The following is a 25391-nucleotide window of genomic DNA, read 5'->3' as shown; positions in this document are numbered from 1 at the left end:
TTCTCTCCAATCTTTGTCACACAATAAGATGAAGAATAACTTCTCTGTTATCAATGAACTCTGCCAGTAATTCCTTTCTGTCGATCCAACTTTTGAATGGTATTTAAATGCTCAACAAAATAACTGGGTCTGGGTCTATTATAAGAAGATGCCCATTAGTGAAGGGTAATTTTTACCTTAATGGGCACAAGAAATGAAACTATATATTCAGGTCGTGTCCTCTCCGGCCGTAAAATCTTTAAGAAATCTATTTCTCCTTCTAGGAAGTCTCTAGACCGCACTCAACAACCCACTTAGATTGGCATCTTTAGGTAAGTACTCCACCACCTTAAAAAGATTCATACTTCTCATTCACACATTATAATTGTTCCTTTTTTCTGGACAAAGAGCATAGTATCTACCCAAGTAGGTTGGCTTCAGGTAGTTGATTGCTTCAACCATCACCATAAACTGAAAAAAAAGCCTAAAGAAAAGCTAAGAGAGGTTAGATACTAAGCTTAAATCAAACAAAGGCCTTGAGTTGGTAGATCCTTGATAATGAATAGCGCATATTCTTGTTCCAAAATCCTCTCGATCGTAATGGAGCAACGTGTAAAATGGGTTATAGGTGACCCATCGTTGAGCAAGTTGGTGCTATGCAACTTCACCTAATAAATTCAACTCAAGTTATACTAATATTGACTGATGAAGGTTATACCTTGTGCATATCCACGAGAAAAGAAACAGAGAAGAAAAGAAGGTTATCTCGTGCATGGATAGATGCCCAGAGTGCTAAATTTATCCTGAACCACGTAAGAAATTGAATCAAGACACTAAACATAACAAATGAGAATTTCAGAGGAAAGTAAAAGGCCAAGAAACACAAGCTTCTTTTAAAAGAAAACATAATTGTTTACAGTGACTGACATACGGAAGGTAGGTGAAAGATGGGTTAGACTACCTGTCTGTTATAGTAGGGTTCAACAAGCTTCTTTTGTTGTTGAACACTATAATAAAACTCAAAATGTAGCTGGCTATTTTTTTAACGGACTATGGTTAGAAGGGTAAAACTACAAAAGGAATGAAAAAAAAAAAAGTAAAAGAGAAATTCAAAAAACCCGAACTCATAACAAATAATGAACTTCAAAATTTAACAAAGAACTAATGCATCAAATGAAATCAAGATAATTAACGTCGGCCCATCCAAGTTGGAATATACTTCTGAAAGCTCCATTGATTATTGGCAGTCTTCCTTTCAAGGGACTTTGTTTCGCAAAGAAGCTTCACCTTCCAAACTCTATCCACTTCCTCGTCCAAATGAGATACCGAATTTGGCTCCATAAGAAATGTTGAGAATAAATCTCAAAGGGAGTCTTGGAAGATAAAATTCACACATCTTTAAAACGAATATATATAGAAAGGAGAAATGCCAAAAAATTTCTTGAACTTCCATAAAAGATTCAATTTTTCAGAAGATTCGTTTTTCTTGAAAAATGAAGGGATAAAAGAAGCATTTACTTTCCATTAGTAGAGTGTTTATGGAAAGGCCAAAGGTTTGCCAGACGCTCGAGTACTGCGGCACTTTTCGAGAAGTAACCCGAGAAGCCAGCAGGGGTTGATGGCGGAGGAAAATCTTCAGCTGGCATTGCAAAAGGACGCATCATTGTTTCCATTTTTTCTAGCGTTAGGCACGATCCCACTTCTTGCAGCCTCTCTGGGCCCATTATTGGCAGCGTATGTTCCTGATGCAATGACGTTGCTTCACTATCGTTTTTCTGTCAGACAAGATTGAAACATTAGCTTAGTTTGAACTGGAAACCATAGGAATTCTGTTAGGAACCCAGTGATGCTTAGGGCATGTTTGAGAGTAATTCGGAATAACTAACATCACTTTTGTCATGCCGATTTAGTGCTTTTGGGCATGCCTCAAGTGATTTTGGAATAATTTTGGTCATTCCAAAATCACTTCCATGTATATCACTTCTAAACATGACCTTAGTTTCTATTATCAATGGCCAGCTTACATGAATCATATCTCGTAAAATTAACACTGTTCTCAATTGCACAAGGGAAAGTGAAATTAGACATTTATACCACTATGTTATCCCAGTTTATAAAATCAATCAGTTTTATTTGAACGTGCTTTAATATTAAGGACACAGATTAGACATGGAATAATGAAAGTAAGAAGCAACGACGAATATATTACACGATACTTTCCTCATGTGAACTTAACATTTAGATGTTTGTTATCGGTATGGTTACATTACCTCTAAGGGGGACAGGTCTGCACCACGGCTGAATGTCAACTCTATGCGAAACCTTTTAGGATCTTCTAAAGCCACCTGCAGTTTATTTGAAATCAATGAATCAGCCTCACAAGAGTTTTGTTTTTCGTTTTTTTTTTTTTCAGTAAGAAACACAAATCATGAATTTATTATGATGAAGAGGGCCTGATGTAGGCCCAGGGCCATCAGAGTGCACAATGGGCAAGAAGTCCGACCTTGAATGGACATGGATATCAAGCAGGACTTGAGGGTCACAAGAAAGGTGGGACACCTGTACAACCCTTAAACACTACCGGCTTTGTAAATGACATCTCATTCCTTGTTACCTTGAATGACCAATCGAAGAATGTAGCTCACTGTTTTCATGAACAACATAACCAGACCAACTAGCACTCAACTGACTTAATTTACCCCGTGTTACTACAGCTGATCAACCAAATATGCCGCATGTCATTCAAGCAACACCGATAATGTTAGAAAATTAATTTAAAACTGAAAAGCTCGAAAGAAATCATGAATGGGGGAAAAAAGATGATTGACTGAAGTAGGTTTTAGCACTAGCACTATGAATCTTCATTAAACCTCATATATGCAGCACCCTTGCAATTGGGACAACTATTTAGGTCTTGGTTTCTAAGTGTTTAAAAAAGGATTTTGAAGCATTTAGAAAGTCATTCCAAAAAGCCCCTAATTCTCTAGTTCTCATAAGCAAAATTTGCAAAAAAAAAAGGGTTCTTTTACAGTCGAGATGCAGTGTTGCTAGAAGCCCACACTCAGAAAAGCCTCAGGCTAATTTCTGGAGCAAGTGGTTGTTTGAAACATCAGTTGTAGGTCTAAAAATATTGCTCCAACAGAAAGCATGTGCAACCTAACAAGGATTGAAATTGAACGTAAGTATTACATTTCACTTCACAATTACCTCTGTGTTCTCGAACATTCTGAGTACAATATAACTCATATAATCAAGCTCCTTGGTTTTATGCAACCGTTCCAAAGCACTATGGCAGGCAAGGCTATCCTCTCCAACAAGAGATTCATCAAGGTTACAGTAACGGATCACATTCATCAAAGAATGGATATGCGATTCCTGTCATTCAAACGAATATGGTTAAATATGAGCACTATCAAATGCACATGTGGAGTGACGAAAAAGAATGATTCATAACATTAAAAAAAGTTTCAAAACAAGCTTGGCTAAATTTTATGAAATAGAAAAATGTAAATAACACTGTCAAGAATAGAACCCATAGTAAGCAAAAGTTTGTTGCTTGAAGAGTATAAAAATGAAGGTAAGATGACCACAGATAAGCTTTAACAACAAAATTAATATAAGGATTAGTAAAAGAAGGGTGTCAAGTTGGGAGTTGAGTTGAACAACTTTACCTCTACAAGAAGGATAATCCAGATGGAAGCTAGAGACAAACGATTTACAAGAAATAACTGTTTTGACAAAAAGAACCATTTGATCTTTTCTTTTCTTTTTTTCTTTTTTTTTTATAAGAAACCTGAGCGTGTATACTAAGAACAATAATACACAACAATCTCAAGGCAGGGGAAGAGATTGCCCCTCCCAAAACCATTTGATTAACATTTAACAGCTACATTCCTGGCTTTCAAACAAAGATCATGAGGCAATAATTATCAGGCCTCCTTTCCACATGCTCAGCTAAAGAAAACATTAGAACAGTTCAAATAACCATCTTGTTTTGTATGTGACAGAAAAAGAAAAAGAAAACGAAGAACTCCATCAATGCCATGAAAAGTTGGCCATCGTTTGAATCAATAAAGGGATAAAAATAGGGATCAACATATGGGATTCCCATAATGCAAGATTTAATCAAACGAATAACTTATATTTTGTAATTGTTATACTTACTGACGTAAAGTAAAGCCGCGTCCTAACATGGCGTTCAGGAGTCTTTACATTAGCATAACTGAAAGATAGGAAAGAACGAAACAATTAAGTCAAGCTGTAAGAGTTAAAGAGAAATATGAAGCAGTGTCCCAATTCTTACTTTGGATCCAAGCGATATTTGGTCTCTTTATCATCATCATCATCTGGGTCCATCGATATTTCACTTGGTGTGTTAGATTTTCTCATGTCCTCATTCTTACTGCTAGGCTTCAATAGATTGTCTACATCTTTCTTTTCAGTTAACCTCGAATGGTCTTGATGACTCTTTGAATCTGCAACTTCAATTGCTTCTTCACGAGCATTCCGAAGATCAATCAAAATTTTACCCAGCAAACGGCGAGCAATCTAGCAGCAAAAGTATGAAATTTTCAGGTAAAAAAGTATTGGCTGCTGTTTATTGACTCAAAAGTAAAAAGGACTTCCTTTGGACAAAATGTTGAACGTGGATGACCAGGGTTGGATGTTGAATGGGAGACTGAGTTTTATTTTGCAGGAAACAGGTTCTTTGTTTGTCAGATATGTGCATGCTTGGTTTTTTATTATTATAAATCAATGTTCTTATAAAACTACGAAGTCATATTTGGCAGATAAATATCATTGTTACTTTAAAGATCAGAAGTATTTAGAAATAAAGGAAAAGGATAATTTTAAAAGATCTTAATACTTCGAACTATTGATCATCTAATCAAATTATTCATATATATATATATATATATATATATATATATCTAAGAAGTACCCAATCCTCATGGAGCAAAAATACATTGAAGCCATCTGTAAATAAATATCAGTGTTATCTAACTATAAATTAATATTCTACATTAGAATCTTTGAAAAAACTTTGGAGTCGTCATTAGTCATGTTGAAGGTACGATTGGTCACCCATTTACAAGAATAAAAAATTGGTCTACATAAATCAAATTGAATTTGGGAGTCATTTGTTTGTGGAAGGTGTCAACACTCTACAACACCCATGTACCAAAACTTATCTTTTGTATCCACTTAAAATAATGGAGTTCTACAAAGTTTTATTTTTAAATGTCCCATGTTCATTAATTCACATTTTAGAAATAAAACATGAACTAACAATTGTGAGTGACATAGAGAAGTCATTCAAAAAAATGGAATTTTGTTTTGGATTCCCAAAATAATTTTCCTCGCGTTAAGAAATTAGAAAATCAAACTCCAACTTTTCTAATCTCTCTTGTCGGAATTTTTGGACAAATTTCTATATGTTCTTTGTAATCAAGACTAGTAGGGGGGGTTTCGTAACAACATTTGAGTTATTCAATGAAAGGAGAAGTGAGATATTATTATTTAAACAACTTTTGGGTTATTTTCCAGTACGGTTTATTATTTAATCCTCCTCCAAGGAGAAGTGAGATATTATTATAGCAACTTTTCAAATGCCAACAAAAAGTTTATTTTTCAGTATAAAGTTGGTAAATGGAGAACAATTTTCTACTCAAGTTCCAAGTCACAGGAAGCTTACCTTCATTTGATATAAGGCCCCAATAAAGATCCGCGATACTAAATAATTTTGACAACTGATCTATTTTTTCTCTCTCTAACCTAAACCAGATTCGGCCAAACTTAAAACCTTGGAGATCAGGACATTCTATAATAAGGTCTCGTATAATAATTTCAAAGTAGGTCATGTATAATGATTCAGCCTGAATTCAAGTTTTAAAGTAGGTCTATTGTACAACAGTTTTCAGAAACATTCTCTAATCAATAGCAATTTCTGCTTTGGATTTATCCTCAACAGATCTATTAAAAAAACGAGGAATAAATAAAGGGAAGAATAAGAAAGAGAAGCTAACCTTTGAGCCAATCTTCAATTTCTGCTTTGGATTTATCCCATACTCATTTGGTATGACACCGTCTGCAAGTAACTGCAAAAAAAATGGACCAATTACTTTAGCTAACGTGACCATAGAAGTCAATGCTCAGACGATGTAAAAGAGCATTGGTAAAGGAGTAAAATGTGTTGGATTAAACTAAAAACTCGTGAACAAAGCATATGAAAAGCAAGTTTGAAACCATATGACATCAATAATTCCTCGAGTCAAGTTTGAAATAGCACAACTATTGATTGGTTTGACTTGCAACTTTTCAACATCTGGACAAGACATTGAATATGTATTCTTCAAGGTGCAGTTGCATATGTAGCATGACCCAAAATAATAGTAAATCTAGCACAAGATACAACTATTTGAAATATGTAATCATTTTAAGTCCAACCCATCCGCATTTGATATGACACCAAACCTAGTATCAAGATCAGTGATTAATCACAAGATGCAAGATAACTTGGCACCTATCTAGTCAAAATACTATTCAAAGTTGACCTAGAGCCATATTAGAATCTAAGTTTTGTCAGATTGACCAAGCACAGCCAGGACACCAATAAGTGCTTGTAGTCAATTTAAACAGGTAACTGATGGATCTCGTGTCCATGCTAACTTTAGTCGATGCATTAGCGCTTCAAAGATTACAAAGTTGTGAAAAGTTTTGGCATTCGAATGTACTGTTTGGGAACTGTACCTGAGCAACTTGGAAGAGCTCATCCAATCCTTCCAGATTAAGATGGGCATTATGTAAGAGATCGTATCTGTCAGTTGGTCAATCAAGAAACATGCTCAGAAGAAGATATATATTATATAAAAACTCCATGTAAATAGCCAAATGCAAATCTGTTCATCATATCTTGACGTATGTTCACATATTAAGAGTATGAGAAGAAGACTTTGTCGCTTACTTTAAACGGAGTTTCTCAATAGTTTCTTTTGGTGAGAGGAATGGAAGAATTTACAGACATTCTTTCTCAACCTTTGGTTGTTTTCTGGTTTTGGTTCTTTTTCATGCAATGTATTGGTGAAAATGTAAACACCCATTTTTACTAATATTTAGGAACTAAATTGATCTCCATAATTCATTAAGTATTCATATCAGCTGTCAAGTCTGCAAACCTTATCTGATTGCATTTTGCACTATGCTCACTTAAGTAATGGCATGCATTGGAAACATTGAAGCATTGGGATAACATGAAAAGCAAGCAGCGTTAAATTAATTCCCTGCGTTGGATTCTTGAACAAGTACAGTGAAAACTATGTTTTTTTCTTTTTGTAGAGTTGGAAGTGAAAATGAGTCGTGTGCTGCATACAAATCAAAGGTCAAGACACTGAGAAATATACTTTCAGTTAAGATTGCTACAAAAATGAACACTCTTCATCACCAAATCAACACCTGTTGAAAGCTTATTACTTCATGAGTTAGTATCTAAGCCGAGAATAAATGATATCTACACAACTCAGCTTGAGGGAGAGTGTCAAAGGATGAGCCTTAAGTTAGGAGATATTTGAGTAATCCCTTATTGTCACCTAGCATCTATGGATTTATTTAGATTTACTGTTATCTAGGGATTTTTTTAGATTTACTTCAGGTGTGATGTTATTTACTAAAGAATATTCCTACCACATAATTCCTTAATTACTTATGTATGACTGAAGCAAGTATAGTCGGTACTAATAAACAAGTCAAAATAGGAAGAAACAAGAAAACTTACTTGCACGAGTCATAAACATCAGGGATTTGTGTTATATCAAAGCGACTGCAAGATGATTTGAAATGGTAGTTAAAATGAAATCCACATAATTGCAACATTTTCATATGAAATTAATACTCCTAGCCTAAGCAATCCTCATCAAGTTCAAATTGTATGAGTCTAAAGCAATCCTCATCAAGTTGAAACGGTATGAGATTAATAAAAGATGGCGGCATAATTTCAAACTGCCATAAACTTTTCTCTTCGCTCTTGCTTCACTAGTCAAGGCAGCATAACAAATGGTACGAGTCAGTACTTACTCTTTCCGTTCATTATACAAGTCTCTTTCAAGTTTTCTCCAGCGAGCATACATGAGAAGAAATCCCTCGCTGCCACAAGGTAATCCAGCAGCAATACGATCAATATCAATATTGGTCTTACCGAGGGCCTTTGCTTGATCATAAGGTAGAACTATGTCGTACAAACTTGCCTCTGTAATCTCTTCATCTTCATCTTTGGCAAGGCATCTCACTTGTTCAGTGACCTTCTTAGTCAATTTTACCTGGAAAGAATGAAGCCATGAATACGTAGGAGTAAAAGAGGACTAAGGACATTTAAGTAAAATTATTCTTACTATTTTACAGCTTAAACCATGGATAAATGACAGCAAGCGAATTTTTTCTTATAGTTAAAAAAATTTGACAATGACCTTTGGATACAAAATTGACAACGATAACATAACAGGATAGAAACTAACTATATTATTTCATAATAATAATTACCAATTTGGGTAGAAGGTCAAAGGCATTGGAAGGCAGTCCTGCTCCATCAGTCATCCATGGTGATTCCGCTAAACTGTTGCTGTGAGTTATCTTTGCACCCGATGTTATGATCTCATTCAACCTTGCCTTTGTAAAATATGAAAGAAAACCATAAAATCAAGAAACTAGAACAAGGGATTAAACTAGTACATTTTCTTTGACAATCAAATCAAAATAGAACCATGCATTAAAAAATATATATATATATATATATATCAAACATCTATAAGAAAAGGGATTTAACTTTTGAAAGTGCATTACGTAGGTTGGGATACACGTACATAAGATCTTAACACCCTGCCACTTTCCACAGGATACATTGAAACACACACACGGGAAAACTTTCAAGTCCAAGAAAAAATACAAAAGTTTGAGCGAATTGACTTTTTCCCCCTTTTCTAATATCCAATTAATTTCACAGGAAAACTTTCAGGTCTTACAATATTTAATTGTCGGGAACCTTGTAGAATTTTAACATTCCATTAGGTGGTTGAGAATGAAGAAATAAAAAGGAGAAAAATATCCTTGTACGTGATGACCATCAATTTTATGAATTGACTGCACTTTTAAGCATACAGTAGGATGAAAAAGTTTGATTTGAACGTTCTTTCCAAATATCATATCATAACGAATCATTAGAAATGTATGTTTGGTTTAAATTCATATCCATTGGTTCCTTTACCTTCTCCTAGGAGGTGCATATGTGATTATATATATATATATATATATATATATATATATATAAAGGAACCATCATAAACACAAAAAAGCAAGTATGTCCAATATCATTTTAACATTGTATTTTAAATGCAAATTTAACATGAAAACCATAGAAATTAATTGACTAATATTATATTTCAAAACTGTTGCCTTTTTTTTTTTCGTTTCTGAAAATCCTAGGATCTAACCCATTCTAAAATCTGGCGTGCTGTATAGAAAATATTGAGCAACTACCTTGGCTTCCTCCATCTCTGTACTGGCATTGTCAAGTCCGTCCAACATGGAGGAGTCCTTGCTAACAAGGGAAACCTTCAACAAGATGACATTATGAGCTAGATAATCCCAATGGTAATAGGCATTCAAACTGCATTGAGAGAAAGCTACAAACCAGGATTGGCGTTAATTGACCTTCTAGGTCGAGGAGACCCTTGGCAAATGCAGCTGCCGACATCTGCGGATGGATATTATGCAGACAACCCACATATTAAGAACAGGTTGGACAAAGTTCATAAACAATTCAGAAGCAGAAAAAAAAAATTGACAATACATGAAAGAAGAAAAATGTTTCTGTTAAGAAACAAAAAATGCACTTCTACCTCTTATTGAAGATTAATATCTAGTTTTTGAGGGGAAGAAATAATAATAATAGTTAATAAAATAATGCTAAAAAAGAAAAGAAAAGAAAACAACTGCACTTATACTGAACAAAATAGCTTCCCTAGTAATTTACCTGAACGCGGCCCTCGTCTGAGCTATAAATTTTTAAATCATGCCTATATGTACTATGGAGGCGAAGCAGACCTGTACCTTCACCTGAATAAGAGTAGAAAACGATCAAGAAGACAATGCAAATACAAAAGCTATTGCTGTCAATCATTTACAGATATGTCACAGACAAAGCAATTCATCTTTATTTGACCATGTAATATCTGCATTACCATCTAATCTAGCAAAATCTTCAACAGATCTTAGAAGACATTATAAAGAATATCCTAATTTCATGCCTAGCAGGGCAGCTTACACCATGTGCAAATCTGGTCCACATTAAACGTGGATCAACATTCCATGGTTTAGTGATGGTACAAAAAATTATAATATCTACTCCAGAAGTTCTCAAGTGCTATCAAATACAAAAAATTAAAAAAAATTTAAAAAAAAAAAAAAAAAAAAAAAAAAAAAAAAAAAAAAAATCCATTGAATGATGAGAGGGTGTTCTTTTTAGTCTCAAAAGAACATGAATATCTATCAGCCTAAAAATGCTCCAAGTCTCGAAAGGCCATGGATATCTATTGTGGAGTATGCGACACAATTGAGAAATGGTGTCAAATCTCTTTCGACAAAGATCTTCTGCAGGGGAATTTTTGGCTTACAAGTGATATCCTTCAAGTGGTGTACCAAAGAATCTACTAGTGGCTAACTCCAAAAATGTCCCAGTACAATATTGCCGGTCAAAGGAGCTAAATGGGTGGAATACATGGTTAGGGAGAATTCTAACATGAGATGCAAAGAACTCCATGTCATAATACCTCTTACATTTGGCTCTTCTTCAAATCCCTAATAAAATGATAATGAGCTTGAAAGTGAGAAAGCATCCTAGATAGCTGGTGTCTTGGATTTAACAAACTAGAATGCAACATGAAACCCAAGTATTTACATGATTTTAAATGGTTGGTAAGGACCTATAGAGAAGAATTAAGAGGAAGAATGTAAACTCAAAGATTATCCCATAGGCCATAATATCAGTAAAAGGTTGATTAAGCCAATACAACGCTCATAATATTTTCAACAACCATTACTATAAGCTCAAGAAAACAAACCTAATTCAAATGTTTATATCAATAACCTATTATTTCCCCGTACATGGTCTATTATATAAAAATATATTCATAATTCTAACCTGGATACATGTTGTTGCGAAAATATCTTCCAAGTTCTTCAGCCTGCAAAAAAAATGGAAACAGACACGAAAAGTGACGAAACTATGACCAGAAATGTTTTCATGTTTACATGAACTGAGGAATTGTATGTGCATTTCAAGACTGACATTTAAAGATCACAAATGGAAGAAATACCACAGCCACACTATAATAAATAACAGTTAGGTTCAAAATTGAGAATCAAAACCTGTTTCCGGCCCGCGTGTGTAAGAACGCCTCCATATTTAAGAACCATGAGAGCTTCCACAGGCCGTTCTTCCTCTTCACCATTACTTTTTGTAACTTTAACCCATTTTAGTGGCTTCAGCTGAACCTTCCTATAGATACCAGAGAAATGCCCACCCTGGATAAATAAAAATAAAATAAAAATGAATAAATAAAAAGCATGAAAAAGAGGGAGAAGATGCAGTCTGCATCATAAAAAAGAAATAGTAATTGAAAAATATGTTTGGGTGGGGCTGGGGCAGGGAGGTATGTCGTTCATAGGTGCACAAGACACAAATATGACGTCTAATGGCAACCTGTCAACTTCTAAAGAAGTAGGACTCAAACATGTTGAGGGTTCATTTTCTTAACAAACATAAACAAATGAAATATAATTGCAGAAGCACAGCAAGTGACATGAACCTTTCCTCACAATTTCTTTAATCTTTCAGATGGACTTTTAGGGTTGAGTTAAATTGTGGGGCTCAGGCCGACCATAATAAAATAAGAAATGGGTTGGGTTGATTAAAAAACTTCTCATTTTTTTCAGGTGGACTTGTCTATATGTCCCCTATGTCTGAACGTATCCCTGAAGTGTGAAGTTTAAAAATAGAAAGAAAAAAAAACTACGTTTTTTTTGCATGTCAAATATATGCCTAGAGATCCAAATAATTAATTATCATTTTACAGATCAGTTCAGGTACTGCAGGTAACCACGTGTTTGCATTGACTAATGTAGGCAACAAGATGTTTTGCATTTTGCATTCATACAAGTGACTGACAACTAAATGTCTTATTATATTTGCCTCCTAAAACTACTTGACAGGATGAAATTGATATAGGATTCATACAAAAGTTGTCAGACCTGTGATAATACTAATGAGACGAAACACTGCTTTAGTTTGGCTTTTTTGTGGGGCTCTTTTCGATGCCCTTTTATTCTTTCATTACCTTGATGAAAGTTTTGGCTTTCTTATTGAAAGAATATGAAAACAGACACTGCTAAGTTAAAACCTTAAGTTAAACAGATAGAAAGAAACCTCCTCAAGCACTGCTTTAACTTGACGAAGCTTCTCTGCATGCTCAAAGTCTTCTGCTTCACTATCACTTTCTCGATCTGGTCTATACGGTCCACAAAGAATTTAAGAATTTAAATCAAAATCAATATCTTGGTAAGTAAATTCATCATAATGTTGGGTTTTTCATTTTCCTACTTACAAAAATGACAAACACAAAATATAAAAAGTGTAGTATGATGCATGTTCGAATAAATAAAACCTCAAAATGGAAAAGATAGTTTGCATTCTTTGAATCTTGTTGAAGTAGATAATTGGTAATGATAATTGACCCTTAATTTCAGCGAATAATTTGATAAATTGAAAAACAGTTGAATAAATCTATCAACCGCACATTGATGAGAAAATAGAGAGAAATATACATGGATAGACTACATGCTAAAATTTCGGGATAAAGCCCTGATGAAATTATATAATTGCAGTCTGATACCTAGTACGAGGTACAAGCATTCTGGTGGCATCTAGTAGATCCTGCAACTGCACAGCACTTTTTAATTTTGTCTGCAAAATGATTTTTAATAGGTGTCAAAAGGTTTTGTTTAGTCGGACGAAAGAGAAAAAGGATATAGATATAAATATAATTGCCTCAGATCTTGGACGCCCTCCATTATACTTCAACATCAAGTTGAGTAGCTTTTCCTCGGTAACCTTCAATTTCACCTTCTGTTTGGGAGTTCTATCACCACTGACGATATAAAATGTAAGTTGTGTTAGACATACAGAACTGATACTTTGTATACAGAGAGAAATCAAAGTATTGTAACATACTGCCGAATGACAACAATTACACATCGTAATTCCTCAGACTGGCCAAATGTTCCAATAATACCACTTCCCTGACGAGTCAATCCTTCAGAGACCTGAATTTGTTCATTGACTTTCCATGGTAAAGTGGGAGGAATAGCTGAAGAAAGATGGGGAGCTTTTGCATCTAAAAACATCTTTCGGAGAAGACAAGCGGCATCATCATAATACCTGCACTTACTCACCAAATATTAGTGTATTATTTGCCAAAACAACAATGATTTTTAGTATTAACGACAGTGAGCACAGTAAAAGATGTCAGTGATTTGAGCAACTTGAATTGACCAACCACCAGAATTAACACAATTGAAAAGGTTGAATGCTATTGAAATCTTTAAGCAACTTGAATTGACCAACCACCAGAAATGATTTTAAAAGGCAAGGTACAATAAGTGATAGCTTAGCAAATTAGTCAATTAGAGCCGGCATCTCGAAGGGCTGAGATATAACAAATATGATCGTCTCTCCAGACACCTCTCATCTAGCGTCTATGAAGGTGGGTAATCTCATCGCTCATGAAAGAAAACTCTCACATACAATATGTTCTTCAAATTGTATAAATTAATTCACGTTCAGACATTCGGCTTATCATTCTGTTAGCATAGTAACTTACTGATTAGATTCCAATCCACTAAAAAAAATGCAACAAAAAAGAACCAGCAAGCACCCTTTGACCACGTTATCTAATCACCTTTCACCATGATAGAGTACACCATGAATATCCTTAGCTTCTACTAAAGGCTTCCACTTAAATAGAGACCACCGTTATTCTAAAGGAGAAAGCATCACCCCTATTCAAACTACTATTCTGTAATCTTCCTATTAATAATGTCTCATTTTTCATGGCCGCTAAGGAGTTCGATTCCACAGACAAACCATTTTTTTTATGAGGCTCCAAAAATAACTTTACAGAGGCTTTCTTTAGAAAGATTCAAAAGGTAAACGGAGCTAGTCACTTGGCCTGAGGCTTAGCTTTCTTCCCCTAGTTTCATACTATCAATGAAACTAAAAAACATTGCTTAGATGGATACAATGCAGCTGCTATGTAGTCATGTTTCAGAGGTGTTAAGTTCTCGTGGCACTCTAGAGCCTGGAGGATTTGATTTCGGAAAAATGTCTGGGAAAAAGGAATTCAAAATTCCTACTTTAGATTAAATGAGTTGTGGGCAAAGTTACAGTTCTTGGCCCCTCTTGGTGAACCCTGTTCCAAGTTTCGTGTAGTTCTGATGTGCTTTTGATTATAACAAAGGAGATTCAGTAAGGCCCCTTGGCCCTCGAGGGTGATTCCTAACCCCTTGGCATTAATGAAAGTCTTCTCTCAAACACAGTTCAACTGCTAGATGATGACTCAGAAGGATCTTTAACCCTTTTACCTTGGATATTATAGGATTTGAACATTAATGCAACCGTGCAGCAGGTTGTAAATAGAGGTATAAAAGGTTTCAGAACAGAGCCGAACCAATTGAAAAATTAGGTTGAAGTACGATATTATTTATCACAATTTTCTAGAAATGAGATATAAAGCATAAAGCATTACTTGTGAGAGTTCTTAACGAAACTCCATCCATTTACATCACAAACATATGAGCGGCCCTCACATCGTAGAAGATCAAATCCACAAACCTGCAGAAATAAAGTAAAAATAGAATCAGCTGTTAAAAATTTACACCGAAAAGTAATTTAGGGAAGAAGGAACAAACGCACAACGGTTGTGGCTGTGCAGGTCTGTGTAATAGGAGTTTCTTGAACACATAACTACAACAAATTATATTCAAAGGAGCTAATTCTTGTACAAATATAAAAAAGTTTTCATCTATAAGCATTTCATAGGAATTTGAAATGAGGGAGTCAAATATGCAATTCAACCATCCATACTTCAGACCTTAATAAATTATTAGTTTGAAAAGCAAAAGAAAAGGGAGATGGAATCAGAAAACTGAAAAATAAATTAATTGCGACACATAGTTTCCCAACTTAAGGAAAAAAAATAAAAACAGAGCTCATAAGTACCTGTTAAACAAACTTAAGGAATGTCAAAACACATTCTACTTAAAAAATTGTGTCTGTTAATAGCCACCAGACTACTAAACATTTTGGGTTGTTCAAGCAGGCAAGATGAACAATTGAACAATATAAATAGTTTCTATCACGTAGAGCAATCAAGAGAGAGAGAGAGCAAAAGAGAGGAATGATATCAATTATTTCAAAGATCAATTAAATTATCAAATTTTATTCAACTTACCGCTTGCCTAAATGCACGACAAACATCTCTAGCCATTTGCTTCTCGGCAGGAGTCAAGAGTACAGGATATCTCACCTGGAAAAATACAGATATATGGTACATTATATATATATATATATATATATATATATATATATTTTTTTTTTTTTNAAATATGACTTGAATGATCGTGGATGTAAATGCTAGCTCAACACCTCTTGTAATATCAATTAACTTATTCAACAATCTTTTTCTTTTTTAACCAAAAAAAAACTTTTCATTGATGAAAAGGTTTTAAAAAATGGTCAAGGAAACAGCCTCCGAAGGGGGAGAAAAAAAAAAAAAGCAAAGTATAGCAGTGAGCCAAAGAGATCATAGAAGAATCTCCATGTGGCGGCAATGATCCAAGTACTGTAAATACTATTATCATTATGTAGAGCACTTTGAAGCCTTCGAAATGACAATATCCCATGACCACTTGGAGCTTTCTCCATCCCTTGGAAGATTCCCACGTCTTTTAAACCAAATAATCCATAAAGCAGCTTTAACTGGAAGTATATGGATGAGCCAAAAGAGACCACAGTAGAAGTCTCCAATTGGCTACAAAGATAGAAGTACAATAATTATTAACTTCCGCTTGCGAAGTTAACCAGGATGAAAAGTAGAAACAGCATTATCCTAAACATCATCAGGAGCTTCTCCATCTCTTCAGAAAATTCTAATATTTCATTCCAACAAAATATTCCACCAAAAGCTTTAGTTAGATCTTCAAAGTAAACGACAGTAAATGAGAATGGTTAGTATGTTTTCCATCCTTCTTGTAGGGGCTGCAACAGTTCGGAGAGAACATTACTAGGAATTCTAGCTAGGATCTTGACAAGCCACTTAGAAATCACGTTAAACTAAAATCTTTAATTTTAATTGATATATTAACCGTCCAAATAGAACTACAAAGGAAGACATAGCAGAAGTTGAATAGTTTAAATCTTGAAAATGAGGTTAACAGGAAAAGAGTCTTAAGCCTTCAAGCTCCCATATTCCAACATCTTTTTTCTCTTATAAGTGAATACACTCATTTTTAGTTATTGGGTCTTCAAAGTAAAAGGTAGTAAAAGCAGGCAGCTAGGTAAAATGCTCATCGATTCCAGTAATTGGTAAACTGACCACAACCATATCTCGGTCAAAGACATGCAAGAATCTAGAAATGACGATTGGGAAATTGATTTAAATGAGGTCTTCTAAATAGAGTAAACTGATGGATTCAACTTTTGCTTTTCTTTGCGGGACCTCTGCAAAGATAAAACCTAGCTTTTTAATAGCCCTACCATGTTTACAGTGAAATCCCTTCAGCTTCCTCATCAAAAGAGATCTGAAGGCTCACCACAGCTTTATGCAACCGATTGCGAAAATCTTCTGTTCCCAAAAAAAGAAAATTCTTTTTTCTGACCTTCAGTCTTGACAACTTAAGCAAAAATTATAGAATTTGGTGAAGGAACCAAACTCTAACCTCAACCTAAATTGGTAAGTTGATGTTTATCTGCATGGGGAACAACGAGCCATCTCTGCCCTTTCTGCCCCTTCCCATCCAAACTTGGGAAGAATTTATTGTGCCGCTAAAGCTTCAACCTCCCAAGTCCATACAAGATCAGTCAATTTATAGAGCAAATGTTAAGTGATCATCGTTTCAAGGGCCAGAACTGTTGGAAGAGAGATCTACCTACAGTTGTTTTCAGCTTCTTCCGGAATCTTAAATCCAAGTTCATTAGCAATTATTCCTTTTGGTCCATGCATGCCACTTGGAAAATGCTTTTGCAACTCCTTTGGCAGTTTTTCATAATTTTATTGTCTTCATGAAATGGTATCTTATCTAAAGAAGAAATAAGAAAGAGAATATTTATGATAGCAGAAACAATGCAGCCATGTAACTGAAGAACTGTCCATCCCTATTCCATGCATATTTGAGAACTACTTGCTCAAGAGGGACAAAAATTCATCTTCTCATATTCCACTAGAAAAGGATATGTTCCTTCTATATTTCTTTTTTTAAGACTTTTAACAACTTTTTTATAAAATAATAATAATAACAATAAAAAATAAAAATAAAAAGATAAAAACATGCAGCGTAACTAGAACCCACGGAGAAAAAGATAAAGACGGCCAGTCAAAGTGTAGAAGAGGGTAAATGATTTTTTTTTTTTCTGTAAATTAAATGACCTACAAAATATAATACACGCCACCTACTTCTTTTCCATCAGGATTTCTCATAACAACGCCATCAACAACGGGAGATTTGCGTGCCTCGGCATGGGCATATTCAGGACCAACAGTGTAAACCTACAACCATTTGACAAGACAGTGAAACAATTATTATGCCCCCCAATTAACGAGGAATTATAAGATCAACCAACTGTAACATCAGAAATTGAAAAACATTCAACAAATGAACTTCAGAAAGTATTCAACATTTCCAAAACATGGAGAAGATGTCGATTCAACTTGCACGTAAACAATGAAAGAAATAAATTTCAATAGGTAAACATATGAAAGAAAATGTACAGAACCTTGACATCTGTTCCTCCAGTTGGCATAAATTCTTCATATATATATGAGCCTTCACGCCTTACTCTTCTAACCTCTGGATGAAACTCACTCGATCGATTTCCAACCTGAAGTTAAGCGATTAGAATAAATCACAAAAGAATTAATCCTTCATAAGGACCTCTTAATATCTTGGAACAGAATCTAGAACTATGAATTTTTCTACCAACGCCAATGGCTTGGAAATAGGTTATATGCAATGCAGAACAGGAAAATTAAACTTGTTTTCTGTTAAGATTCTCTCATATATTCATGTAACATAAAATATAGCTTCAACAAAACAGCTTACCTTCCTAAACAATTCCTTCATACCGCCACCAGCTGAACTGGGGTAATATATCATTATGCTATGATCATCCCCTTCAAATAATGATAAATGAGAAACGGTAAATCACTATGAAAGAAGAATTGCACAATAACAAAGCAATATATGAAACAATGTAGATGTTGTACGAAGGAGAAGAAAACACTTGCTGAAGGATATTCAGGAAAATATTTTTAGAGAGCGTCTTGTATGAAAATATATCAAAATATTTTTACTAGAAACTTTCATGGTTAAAATCTAAAGTTATATAGAGTATTTAAAGGATCTAAATAAGAGAACAGACCATTTTAGAAAGAACAGGTTTTTTTTTTTCTTAATTCAAGTGTAGAGTTAAGTGATAAGGGTTACAAAATAATTGCAAAAGAATATTGGTTTTAGAAAGCAATAAACAGAACTTCCAAAAAAAACATGTAAGTAATACAGGGCAATGTAATTTGAGCCATCAAATGAAAAGGAGAAAACATAACATAGTTTAAAGGTCAAAAATACTTTTGTTAGCTATTTTGGCTTTTCTTACTTTTCTTTGTAATATTAAAGGCCTTGTACTTTTATAAATGTAACAAACAAGCCCAAGACATTAGAAGCTTGCGCAAGAGATACACCCCAAATTTCAGTTCCACCACTTAAAACCAAACTCCAAAGCTTTTTTTTCCTACAAAATAGCATCAAATGTCTTCTATGTGGGCCTTTTCAAGGTCAACCTTCAGAAAAATCACCTTGTTTACCTACTTGGCACATCTCAAATATAATTTACAAGGACCAATAATATGACTTATTTTTAAGGACCAATAAGAAGACCAACACATCGGAAATCCTTCAAGTTAGCAACTTTTTTCCTTCACAGGAAGAAAACATAGGTACACTGATGGATACAACCATTGATATACTGATTCCAGTATGATTATAGTTCTGGACCATCGTAAAATTTCCCCTTCAACGGTGTTCTAAGCTTTTTAAAGAATTCGTCCCCTCAAAAGGGTTTCCCAGCCAATTACTGTCATCAGAGAGAAAAGTGTCCAACGCAACCCTCAAGAATAGACCTGGGGACTTCCACATGAACATAGAGTTCCCCTTCAATCTCATTTTCCAACCCATAAACAATGCCTATCCAAAAACTCACTTATCAAGCTTTTTTTTTTTCCATCAAACAATTACAATTCTGTGAAGACAGTAGCCAATATACAATCACATTAGAAAATGAATAAAAATAAACATATACTCTTGAACCATCCATCATAGTTTGAATATTGATGCCACGATCATCATCTATTAACCTAATAGTCAAAGGAGAAAACTATTGGTTCAGAAGTTAATATCAATCACTTAGGATATTAAATTTCATATGAAGTTTTTCTTTTAAATTTTGTCCTACGAGTATTGCATACGAGTTTTCTGCCACTAAATATAGCACAGTGGCTAATCATTCTATTAAAATAGCTAACCAACGCAAATTCTTTTGGCCACCTACAATTATAAAGAGAAATTTAAGAAGCTAATAAAAATGTTTAAGATGTGATGTAAACAACATAAGTAAAACTTTAGGCTCTCTTTGAATCAAAATTTAAGATATATGTGAAAGTATGTTACCAACATCCTAAATGTTACTCGCAATACACATGCTTATAAAAAGATAAATGGAAAGTTAAAGAAAACAAGAAAATCATAGATGCAAGCTCACCATCAACAGGCTTCTCCACAAATGGCTTCCAAAATCGGTTACCATTAACCTCAATGAAGTCTTCTTCCTCAACAAAATACTCCACCTCCTGGTATGGCACTTCTCTATTCACAAGGGCATAGCTTGGAACAGAAATTCCAAACGTTTCGAGGCGCTTAATTCCAAAAGTGAACACAACATTAATTATTATTATTTGAATTCCAAACCACCAAAATACTCATGCAATAGTTAGTTTTTTCATCAATAAATTCATGTATGGAGTGATATGCATCTAATTCTCATAACAGTGTGACATCAATTTTAAAGATAAACTTCAAATATTATCACTTACCCAATATAACAATTTTTCACAAAGTATTTGTTCAAAGAAAAAGAACAATAAATCCAATTAGATTTACAAGCTTCGTATGCACAGCGGTGCCCCAACTGGAGCAATTAACCATTCAATCTCAACGTTCAACAAACCAAGGAAGAAAGAATGATGGAAATCATCAACAGACAGGAATATCCAGTCCAAGGGTCCATAGAACTTTTTCCTATGACCTACTCCTATCGAGCCTTCTTCAAGCAATTTTTTTGTTTGTAGTCCTGTACAAGTCAATGTAGCAAGTCTAAATTAGACTGCTGTTTTTTTAATACAGAGAATTACATGTTCTTTTTATAAAAGAGAGAAAGGCTAACTAAATCTTAATTACTAGATAGGTAATAGTAAATCTAAATAATAATTCCTAGATACTAGGTAACTAAATCTAAATAATAATTCCTAGATACTAGGTAACTAAATCTAAATAATAATCCGTAGATAATAGATAACTAAATCTAAATAATAATCCAATCATATAAATTAAGGAGGTCATCTACTTCCCAAATTATACAAATATCCTTCGACACTCCTCTCAAGCTCAAGCAGAGTAATAGATATCATTCATTCTCAGCTTGTATACTAACTCATGAATTACACAAATATCTCCGAACTTAAGGAGAATCCTTCGACACTCTCCCTCAAGCTATGAATGAAAATATCTATTTCTCAGCTTGGACTGAATAGGTTTATGTGCAATATTGATTGCACTACTTCGACGACGCAACTCCAACGTTAAGGAAAAAACTCCAACGTTAAGGAAAAACTTCAACAGTAACTATGAAAGCTTCGAATAATTTTGGTCCAAGTGGATGATCTGTAGCTATGAAGGCTCTAAATAAATTTTCCAAATGTAGCTATGAAGGCTCTGAATAAATTTTCTAACGGTAGCTATAAAGGCTCCGAATAAATTTGTCAACGGTAGCTATGAAGGCTCCAAATATATTTAGTCGAAGATCAGCTATGAAGGCTCACGATGAAAGAAGTAAGACTCTGATCATGGAGGCTAGAATGGATATGTTTCTTGGTGGGTTTGCGGCTTGTGGAACAGACAGAATAATTTTGGTCCATTGGTGGAACACATTTGCAGATTGCTGGGGATTTGAGCAGCAGAGGAAGTCGGGGATATTTGGACTTAATATTATTTGCAGATTGCTGGAAAAAAAAAAAAATCAATTTGCAGTTTTCTTTTTTTCCCCTTTTTTTTCCATTTTGCAATCTCCTTGTAGAAGCTGAAAAATTTTAGCAACTTCTTTTGTTTTGAGCAGCAAAGTCTGAGGGTCTTGTTGAATGAGGATTTTGATGACAGCTATGCTTTGATACCATGCTGCAAGTCTAAATTAGCTTGCTGTTTTCTTACTAATTTTTAGAGAATTGCATGTCCCTTTTATAAAAGGGAGACAGACTAAATAAATCTTAATTTCAACTACTTCGCTTATTTAATGGGATTATACAAATATCTTTTGACACTCCCCTCAAGCTCAAGCTGAGTAACAGAATAGATACCATTTATTCTGAACTTGTATACTAACTCATGAGTTACACAAATATCTCCTAACTTAAGGAGAATCCTTCAATAGTTAACAGTAGTTTTTCTTTCTTCCATAAAATAGTGAATTAAGATTTTAGGCACTTCAATCATTTAAAGTATTTTGCAACGGGGACTTCTATAAAGCCACCTTTTCAGTTGGCTTTAGGGGAGAGGATATTCCTGATGCTTCCTTTCCTCTGCATTTTCTCCCATCTTAATGAATAATTTTTATTGAAGAAGAAACATTCACGCTCCTTAAATCAGTAAAGGTTAAGCATGTAAAACCAGTAACTCTGTGAAAGTCAAATAGAAAGATTAACGGATTATATGACCAACAACATACTAAATAACTTAAGACAAAGCACCACATAAAAACTGCCGTATTTAACAGATGTAAAAGAAATAGCATAAAATGATACAAATCAAAGAGGCATACCTGGTAAACCTTCCTTCGGTCATGAAGAAGGTATTGTGGTTCCAACTCATTTACCAAAAAGGGTCTGAATATGAGAGTATGTTATTGAATATTCCATTGATGTAAAGGCATTATAAGGAAGTAATCAACCTTCTAGATGTCAAAGAACGAAAAATTTAGGCTCATATGAATATATAAAGCATTAGGAGAGACATTCCCACATCCACGCAAACAAAAGTTTGTGGATGATGTCAACGACTGCCAAACTTGCATACTCCTTGAAGCTAACTCAATTTTTACAGTGTGGAATTCTAAGAGGAAAATGAAAGTAGTTACATCGAGACTAAATTTTTACGATTAGCTCCAAAGGGGAGAAGAGGAATTGATACAACCAAAAAATTTCAAACGATAGGTCCAATCTTTTCTAAATTATTCTGGAAAAGGAGATGTCTGCTTCGGCAGTAAAAGGCCTAGGAAGACTTTGTCAATACTCGCAAGAACTAGCATGGCTGAAGCACTGATAAATAATTTATTGATGAACACAATGTAAATAAATGAGTAAAAAGTAAAGCTTACTTGCGAAGAGCAGCATACTCTTCAACCTTCTCCAATGGATAGCCACTGGAGTAAAAGGCAATCAAGCAATCACAATCTGGCCATCTGAAACAAGAATTCTGATAGTTAAACGTATAGACAAGAAGAATCTAATAATTCATCAAGTACAGTAAGCTTGATTCACCAGCAACACACATGCACACTATCTGAGTTATTATGTCTATTATGTCTAAGACCTCAAACTCTAAAATTTCACCTCCATGGTATATACCCAATGTTTATTTAGTAGAAACGAATAATCTATCCAATGTTTAGTAGAAATAATTTGGAAAAAAGAAAATAAAGAAATATGTGAATATACACGTGCTAAATTAAAATGATTAAAACTATCCCCAAAATGGAAAGCAAGGAAAGAGAAGAGACCTTCAACTTAGTAAGATCTCCACCCCTTAAATAATGCGAAAAGATTTATGTTCTCTTTTGTAATTAAAAAAACCGCAAGTTAAAAGATATATGTTCTCTCTTTTGTAATCAAAAAGCCCGTAAAGTAATATTTAAGTGAATATATTCCCAACTATCTGTATGCCACTAACTTATTCTTTTAAAAAATCAAAACATCTCTTCCTTTCAGTCCGAACTCCCCAAGAAGTAGCTAAAACTTCGGTAGCCCATCTTTTCCCTTCTAAAAGGCTACTTGTCTGAAGTTCGTTCAAGATAGCATCACAATTTGAACAGTAAATCCATAGCCAAAGATGTGTTATTCACTGGCCAGAGTAGAACAAGTTATTTAGCACGTGGCGGGTTAAATATTGGCAAGAGAATGTAAAACTTCTCAATGTACCAAGTAAGTGATGAAGAGTCTGCTCATGGTTATAAGAAATGAGAGGGTCAAAATAGCAGCTAACCTTTCTCATGAAATACATGCGATAATACAAAACCAAAGATGAAAAAAATTGAATACGCGACCTCAAAATAGTTATATTCTGGTTGTAACCATATACTATACCTCTCTATTGGATCTTCAAGAATGACCTTGTCTCCAAATACTATTATCTACAATCAGTCCACATATGAAAAAGACCAATGAGAAATAAACATCCGCAAAAGCATAAACTTATAATACAATCAGAAAAATTTTAAATCTCCGCAAATATACACCAGTGAAAGCTTAATTTCGCAAACCTCTACAAGGTATGAGATATAACCACACTGCCAAAGAGAAATTATAACACTACTTCATTTCTTAAACAACTAGGTCTTCATAGTCCATCTGTCGTTCATTAATAACAGGGAGGGAAAAAAACTAGCGCGTGCAATGAAACTAGTAGCAACTACAGGAGATTTGAACTTCGCAAATATAAGAAACACGGTTGGATGATTAAAAAACGACGTACCTCAAATTCACCAAAGGCCTCCAATCTATCTAATATCTGTCTCATTGGCGACGAGGACACCTATGCAGTGCAGAAGTTCACAGAGTAAGATGATAAGCAAACAAAATAGAGTTCTGTTTCAGAGTGAGATGCGGACATGATTAAGCTTGGCGTCGCATTTCACCTTCTTTACCATCACGCAAACTCCAATCCTAATCTTCTTTTCCTGAACATCATTCTCTTCCAGTTCCACCTCCATATTTCCCATTCCAGAAAAACACAAAATCTAAATCCAATTCACACGTTCTGCTTCCACTCCAACATCAATGCCAAAATTCACAACACCACACACAAAACAGAGCAAAAAGAAAAAAAAAGACAAGAAAAATATCAGAAGGCAACGTAATCAAATCCACAACTCAAGCAACAACAAGAACACCGCAAAAACATCCAAGAACGCCAACATAAAACGAATAAAACGTTGTAAAATGAGAACACACGCAAAAAGATAACAAAAAGAGAGAGAGAGAGAGATGAGTACCAGAGCTTGAAAAGTAGGAGGAAGAGAAACAAGAAACTCGCCGTGGAAGATGGAGACGTTAAGGACCGAGATTATAACGGAGGTTCTAAAATGCGAGAGGAAAAGTTGAAAGCGCCATAACAATGAGAGAGAGAGAGAGAGAGAGAGAGAGAGAGAGAGAGAGAGAGTGATATGTATTGGAGAACGACGACGGTGAGTGTCTGGATACGCAGTTGGAAACTCGGATTCCGGAATATGCAAACAAATAAAAATAGAAAGGGATGATTTGGTCTCTGACTCTCTTTTCCTTCTTTTTTTTTTATTATTTATTATATTTTTTATTTTTTATTTTATTTTATTTTATTTTATTTCTGCATATGGTAGGGACGTGGAAAGGGGCCTGAAAGGGAGGAGACCAACACCATCAGCCACCATACGGTGTGTTTTGGGGATTTTGCGTAAAGCCATGGGCTCTTTACAAACATATCGTTCTTATCTGACCTGTCTACGTCATTCCCCCCCC

The 25391-nt window shown here is 34.6% G+C and overlaps 1 protein-coding gene and 1 long non-coding RNA gene across 3 annotated transcripts; both read right to left on the bottom strand.

Moving 5' to 3' along the window:
* Positions 1 to 845: 845 nt before the first annotated feature.
* LOC111789140 (inositol hexakisphosphate and diphosphoinositol-pentakisphosphate kinase VIP2-like) lies at positions 846 to 25147 on the bottom strand. 2 transcript variants are annotated; one of them, XM_023670178.1, is made up of 31 exons: positions 24890 to 25147; positions 24506 to 24654; positions 24370 to 24429; positions 23982 to 24028; positions 22997 to 23080; positions 22442 to 22505; positions 20114 to 20267; positions 18400 to 18470; positions 18074 to 18178; positions 17754 to 17846; positions 15534 to 15608; positions 14829 to 14914; positions 13256 to 13462; positions 13073 to 13172; positions 12918 to 12988; positions 12452 to 12533; positions 11395 to 11550; positions 11168 to 11210; positions 10001 to 10083; positions 9659 to 9721; positions 9505 to 9579; positions 8512 to 8637; positions 8050 to 8291; positions 7751 to 7795; positions 6730 to 6796; positions 6006 to 6077; positions 4283 to 4527; positions 4144 to 4201; positions 3187 to 3354; positions 2250 to 2324; positions 846 to 1754 (listed from the first exon to the last, which is right to left on the bottom strand). In XM_023670178.1, the coding sequence occupies exons 2-31, from the start codon at positions 24614 to 24616 to the stop codon at positions 1494 to 1496; spliced, it is 3189 nt and encodes a 1062-aa protein (XP_023525946.1). In that variant the 5' UTR covers positions 24617 to 24654; positions 24890 to 25147; the 3' UTR covers positions 846 to 1493. The 2 variants fall into 2 exon arrangements, with proteins under 2 accessions (XP_023525946.1, XP_023526574.1); XM_023670806.1 differs by having other exon boundaries at positions 1494 to 1754; positions 24533 to 24654.
* On the bottom strand, positions 20487 to 22435 carry LOC111790605. The gene is made up of 2 exons (XR_002814579.1): positions 22154 to 22435; positions 20487 to 20701 (listed from the first exon to the last, which is right to left on the bottom strand). It is a non-coding gene; the product is annotated as an uncharacterized LOC111790605 (long non-coding RNA).
* Positions 25148 to 25391: the final 244 nt, after the last annotated feature.

Source organism: Cucurbita pepo, chromosome LG01, assembly GCF_002806865.2.
Source record: "Cucurbita pepo subsp. pepo cultivar mu-cu-16 chromosome LG01, ASM280686v2, whole genome shotgun sequence".
Lineage (NCBI taxonomy): Eukaryota > Viridiplantae > Streptophyta > Magnoliopsida > Cucurbitales > Cucurbitaceae > Cucurbita > Cucurbita pepo.
The sequence above is the reverse complement of the archived record's forward strand: the minus strand, read 5'-3'. Positions and strand labels throughout refer to the sequence as shown.